This window comes from Prunus avium, chromosome 5 (genome assembly GCF_965620075.1).
Source record: "Prunus avium chromosome 5, drPruAviu1.hap1.1, whole genome shotgun sequence".
Taxonomy (NCBI): Eukaryota; Viridiplantae; Streptophyta; class Magnoliopsida; order Rosales; family Rosaceae; genus Prunus; species Prunus avium.
The window spans coordinates 16,210,007-16,216,320 of record NC_142288.1 but is presented as its reverse complement, the minus strand read 5'-3'; the positions used below and the strand labels follow the sequence as shown (position 1 = coordinate 16,216,320).

The 6,314-nt window shown below is 37.4% G+C and overlaps 2 protein-coding genes across 9 annotated transcripts; one reads left to right on the top strand and one right to left on the bottom strand.

Moving 5' to 3' along the window:
- The first annotated feature begins 300 nt into the window (after positions 1-300).
- LOC110768021 (FAM50A-like protein) lies at positions 301-3,543 on the top strand. 8 transcript variants are annotated; one of them, XM_021971706.2, is made up of 4 exons: positions 301-461; positions 1,070-1,246; positions 2,368-2,459; positions 2,563-3,543. In XM_021971706.2, exon 4 carries the CDS (start codon positions 2,571-2,573, stop codon positions 3,072-3,074), a length of 504 nt encoding a protein of 167 aa, XP_021827398.1. In that variant the 5' UTR covers positions 301-461; positions 1,070-1,246; positions 2,368-2,459; positions 2,563-2,570; the 3' UTR covers positions 3,075-3,543. The 8 variants fall into 8 exon arrangements, with proteins under 8 accessions (XP_021827398.1, XP_021827394.1, XP_088110024.1 ...); XM_021971702.2 differs by having other exon boundaries at positions 2,559-3,543; XM_088253898.1 differs by having other exon boundaries at positions 2,344-2,459.
- Positions 3,544-5,588: 2,045 nt separating this feature from the next.
- Positions 5,589-5,954, bottom strand: LOC110768012 (uncharacterized). Its single transcript, XM_021971689.1, has one exon. It carries the CDS (start codon positions 5,952-5,954, stop codon positions 5,589-5,591), a length of 366 nt encoding a protein of 121 aa, XP_021827381.1.
- Positions 5,955-6,314: the final 360 nt, after the last annotated feature.

The window sequence follows — 6,314 nt, the reverse complement described above, 5'->3', positions numbered from 1 at the left end:
ACTATGGTAATCCAAGGGAAATTACTATTCACATGAGATTAATTTATTTATATATATATGATATTAATAAATAAAAATTTGCTGTATAATTTTTTGTTGTTGAATTTTTTGGTAATTGTTTTCAATTTTTTAAAACATTTTTTCTTTGCTGATGTCAGTGCCTATCTTGCCTTGGGCCTTGCCGGGCTGGATGTCAGAGCTGATTTTGGGAGACCAGGGGCCTTTCGCCTGGGCTGGGCAGTCCGCTGGAACTGCTCTTACGCCAATCCATTTTTTACCCATTCCACCTCTTGGAATCTATTCATCCAAAAAAATCCTCTCCGAACCCAATATCTTCCAAGGGACCAAGAATCAAACGTGGGCTCATCAGCTATAGCACTCTCCCTCCCTTATGCGCCCTCGATTGCTCGTCTGCTGTCGGCGGTCAGGTACTGCTCTGTAGCAGCGACGTCTTCTATCAGGTACTGTTCTCTCCTCTGGAACTGAGTCGTTAAATCTTTTCGTTCCAGATCGATACCGTACCGCGATTGGGTACGCTCGATCCAGATCGAAATTCGTAGGGGTTGAGCGAATTAGGCAACTATGGTTTTTCGTCTTAGAAAATGAAGACATGCATTGATTTGGCCTCTTGAAACCTGCATTTTGATATTCTTCTAACCTGCCGCTTATATTAATTGGACATGATTAACTGCAAATTTTGTAATTGCATAATAATAGGTGCCTGTATGTGGTGTGCGACGGCACACTTGCATATAGAATATATTTAATTGCATAATAGTCTGTGGCTATGGCTATTAGTGGCCAGCCTTCTTAAAGCTTCCTGGTATATATATATATATATATGCTCCAACCCATTCTTTAGTTAATTGGTAGCTTGATGGGTTGAAATTTCTTTCTATAATAGTTATAATGTCATTGTTTATTTAGAAAAATTCATCTATTTGTGGCAGGTTGCAACTAATAGCAATATGTTCGTGATAATTTTTTTATACTGTTGTACTAGTGTTTTTGTGTTGCAGTAATGTCAATTATGGAATCAAATTTCTTAACTGAAGTTTCATTGCTTCAGGAGTTCCTGACTAAAAATTATACAGAACATACATGAAAGACTGTTTTCGGCCTGAAACGTGTGCAAGAGAGACTGTTGTGGACACTCTGTAGTCGTTTGACGTTCATATCTGCCAACATTGGATTGAAGGCTTAAGAGGCTAAGAATGGAATGGAGCTGCCAACATTGGATTTAAAGGTAATTCAATCCTCGTTTGATGGTAAAGAACCAGGATTTACATCTTATTTTTTCCCCCTTTTGAGGGGCAACTTTTAGATTCTAATCATATTCCCTGCTTGGCTGATTGATAAATACTCTCTGGTTGTGGCTGATTAATAAATTTTCAAAGGTCATGGATTTACCTTTAAGAATTGGTGTTTTATTTCCAAATCAGGGGTAGGTGCTCATGATCTATAATCTACCAAAAGTATTGAAAGAACCATTGAAGTTTTAACCAGACCACAAATTACTAAGATCTTTGTGCGACATTTTATATAAATGAGATCGGCAGATTAATGAGATCAAACGGATGACAGCCACGTGCAGAAAGTTCAGAAATGTGCGGGATCGCTTTTGAAAAAGATCTGTATGTGTGGACAAACATTTAGGGTTGTTTTGCATTTATGGTTGGCTTGGGTACAAGGGTCCATATATTTTTTTTTTGGACAAACAATTTTGTAGATTGTGCTCCATCCAATAGGATAAGTACCTGAGGAGAGTCACATATTGAGATAGTAGAATGTAAAATTTCTACTTTATAACTTCATAGCCATGAATAACATAATTTTGTTTGTGAGTGACTTTTGTAAAAATAGCTTTATAAATATTTCATTATTAATTATTAAAAAAAAAACACACACTATGGAAAAGCTTATGTAAACATAGAAATTTAGGGCAAACCAAAAAGGAAAAGGAAATTGTCATAAAAAGGGAAAAAAAATCTGATTTAAGTAACCAAATTTCCCTCATAATCTCACCATTTCAAGGGAGATAAGGGGATAAGTTTTAGTCATCAATCTCTTATATATCCTCCCTGATTATTTGATGGTCTTTCCCATTCTAAAGCAAAATTTCAGAATTTGATTGTTAGCCCGTGATGTATACTTGAACGTGTGTAATCCTTAATCATACAAAACGGCACATTTATGTCTCATTAAATGTGCTGTGTGAGGAAATTTACTTAGCTGGTACTTCCGACCAAATGAATACCTGATCATGTTTTCTTTATGGGCTTGTGAAGGATGTTGTGCATGTAATGTTTTCTGGCTAATTTTTGTTTTTGTTAGACCACTTAGAGTGATGCATTGCCGCGTTTATAGATGTAGCAAGTCATGTTCCCTTTGTTCACCATTCAAGTGGTTGCGTAATTGAAGCGAGCTATCATCTCTTAGTTGTGAGCGAATTTTTAGTGGTAAGAAGTTTACTGTCAAATAGAGAACCATTGTTTGTAGTGTTATTGTTTGCAGTCCTCCTTTATTCATGCTTATGCTAGACTTGGTCTGAATGTCAGGCAGGCAAAGATATGAATGCTGCTCAAACACAAGATAGTTTTATAATGAAGCCTATTGATCAAAGAGAGCGCACCAGAAGTCGTAATGATGTTCTGACTCGTCGCCTGAAGAACCGAGAACGACAACGTAGGTATAGGGCCCGGAAGCGCCTTGAAGCAGATATGAAGAAGCCTAGCATCATAAAGCAAGCAACTCCACCACAAGTAGAAGTGCAAATGAATGGATTTGTTAGCAATTATGTACCCCGTGTGCACTGTAAACGAGATTGGAAAAAGGATGCAAGGAGGGCTCGTGTTTCTGAGTATCCTGAAGTTACACCTAATGGTTGTGCTGTCCTTACTCCTATGTCAACCAGTGAGAGTCAAACTGTGTTATTATCTGGAACTACGGCTGAGCCACTATTAGATAGTGAAACCCATTCTGAGATATCTGTGAACCAGAATAACTTTGAAATGCAAAGACCCAAACTGTGTCGAAGAGATTGGAAAGCTGATGCAAGGAAGAAGAAAAACTAAAGCCGATGGAAGATAACTCCGAACTGTTCCATTTTGATGGGATGGTAACTTTATGCATATTGGGCAGATGACTCCTAACTGTTCTGTTTTGATGGTATGGAGTTGGTATTTTCTGTCTACACTTTCAACTTGTGCTCTTTACTGATGTATAAGGGATGAGGAAATATGCAGCTAAGGTCTAAGTTGGTTAAGTATTGGATTTTGCATATGCGGAAGTCTAACAATGACGGGAAAGGAATCTTGGACATTGATACTGTTTTGGTTAGAAAATCAGGTAAGTGGTTGAACTTGTTGTAATGTATGATTACTGTCCACAAAGTATATAAAGACTGACACAAGATGTTTCATCTGTAAGGAGTGGGATTTGAATGTTTGCTTTTTTAAAAGCAATGTATCTTGGATTGCATCTGAAATTTGTTTGACATGAATCTTATCTATGCATGTGTTCATATTGAGTATTTATAGTCAACTTGGTGTGAAATTGTAGAATATGGCTTTAAGATGCTTAAATGGAAAAGAGATTTTCAATGTATGCTACCATAGACATCATTTATATGCCTTCATTATGACGAGGCAGCAGGAAGAATCATTTTTTGAAGTGCTGTGCTGGTTCATCCTAATGACAGCGTACCTTCGATCTTTATCATCTGCTAATAAGTTGAAAGAACTGTAAATATTTTATAATGTGGTAGCAATTTGTTATGCATATGCTGCAGTCTCTAGATTGTGTCTTGAATCAATGGTTTTAGGCTTTTGGCTATGGCCTTGGATGAAGGGATTAGATTGGGATATGAATTAGGCTCAGGCTCGGTTTGGGAGTGTTTTTCAAAGCTGCTTTCAAAAGAAGCAGAGATGACCCTTAAATGAATATTTTAAATTCCCAAAATCCCAAAATTCATTTTTAAAAATGACACCACCTCCACCTCCACCTCCATAGCCACTACCACGACCACCACGACCACCACGACCACCATATCCTCCTCCTCCTCTGCCGCCGCCACCACCACCACCACCACCACCACCATGCCACCACCACCACAACCACCTCCTCAACCTCCACCACCACCACGCCGCCACCGCAACCACCACCTCCTCTTCAACCTCCACCCCCACCACCTCCTCAACCACCATTCCCACCACAACCACTACCACAACCACCACCACCTACCACCTCTTTCACCATCACCTTCACTTCCATCTCTTTCACCATCACATGATAGCACATAACACTTTCAACATCATGTCTAGTTGAGTCATTATTCACAGTTACAACAGTTTTATATTAAAATTTACCAAACAGTTTTGATATTGCTTTTTGTCATAACACCACTTTAAAAATATTGTTCACTAAACATGGAACTGCTTTACTTTACAACTAATTATTTTCAAAGCACAGCACAAACAACTTTTTTTAACCGTGACAGCAATCCCAAACTGTAGAATTAGATCGAATTGGATTACATTAGATTAGAGAGGATAACAGTAATTCTGTGAAGTGTTTGATACTATTACACATGATTAAGAGACATGATTAATTGAAATATGCTATGTAAGTCTAGTAAGAATAGACATAATCCAATCTAACTTAATTCCAACCTCTGTCACCAAATATTTGACTAGAATTATGAATCATATCTAGTCATATAATTCAATCCACCAAACACTAGAGCTACAAATCTCTACACTGTATAACTTACTTGCCAAAATATGCATGCGCCATACAATTTGAAGAATTTTGAAAAACAGTTTATCCAATAACCAGTCTATAGACAGATGATTTGAAGAGTCAACATTGCGTTAGCAAAACCATTTTTTATTAAGAAAAAGTAGCATATGAAAATTATTGACCCCAAAATTAATGCACATATACAACTGCCCAATTGATTCTCTTTCAAAAATATAGGGAGCCAAAACTTTATTGGAACATGTTAATCAAAAGGCTCCTATGAACATCATTGCTTCTGTCTACATCCATTAAAATGTTCATTCCAGTCATACTTTAATGAAATTTTTATTGCGACCGCTATTGTAATCTTATCGTTGTTGTTGGCGGTTAATTCTTCTCGTTGTTTTATCCCTCTTTGTTTGTTTTGTTTTCTTAAATTTCGTTACATTGAATCGAATTGAATCCTTACCTATTCTAATCCGAACTCATTTTTGGTTTATCTCTTTTAAAACACAGAAAATAGTATGAATAACCCCAAGAGTGAAAATAATCCTTCAATTTTTTTCTCTTTTTTTTTTTTTTTTTTTTACTATAGGAATAACCAACATGTACATTTGAATAAGGAATTTCAATTTTCAACACTATATATGTTCAAATCTCCTCCACAACGATCAAACTTCAATTGAAACATCTGCATTTCTCTCCGTCTCAAAAGATAACGACACAAAAGCTCAGAAAAAGTAAACAAACAAATGAAAATAATAAATAAAAAAAGGTGAAAAAGAAAGAAAATAAAGAAGAAGAAAAAGAATTGAGCATGAATAGATTAAACTTGTGTCAATTATATCTTAAGAGTTTCTCCCTTTCTTCTCGTTTCTGAGGAGAGCCAAATTCTCAAAGCTCCAATCCCTTCTCATTCCAGAGCTCCTCACCAAGCGCGGTTCGGTGCTTCCTTCATATGCAACCCCACCTGTACTCATAAGCCGGCGATGCCCCAGGGGCATCTTCACCTTCTTCTTATCCGGCATGAACATAGAAGATTCCTGGATTTGCTCGTAAGACGGCGGAGTTAGGTTCCCAGACCAGCTTCTCTCCATATTGATGTTTACACAACAAAGTTTCCTATAAGCCTTGTCCTTGCATACATAATCCTTATCAGAGCCAGAGGAGTTTGTCCTGTTGAGGACCTGGCAAGTTAGACAATTAAGTGTCATGGTTACGATATGTGTGTGTGCCTTGGCTAGCAAGAAAGCTCTTCAACAAAGAGAGGTTGAAAGCCTTCAGGCTAAGCTTGCATATGAGAGAGGAATGGGTAGGGTTGGAGATGCAAAGGGTTCTACCATTTCATGACGGTGATGGATTAGGGAGAGAGAGAGAGAGAGAGAGAGAGAGGAGATTGAAATATACAATGTTTTGGGGGGTTAGTTTTTTGGTTGGAAAAATAACAACCAAATGTTATTTTTGTTAACTTGGTATTTGGATTAGGGTAAATGCCAAGCGGAAATACAGCTTGACCAGTTCTAATTTGGGCCATCTTTATCCAATTGGTTTTCTTGGAAAAAGGTTGCTAGCTT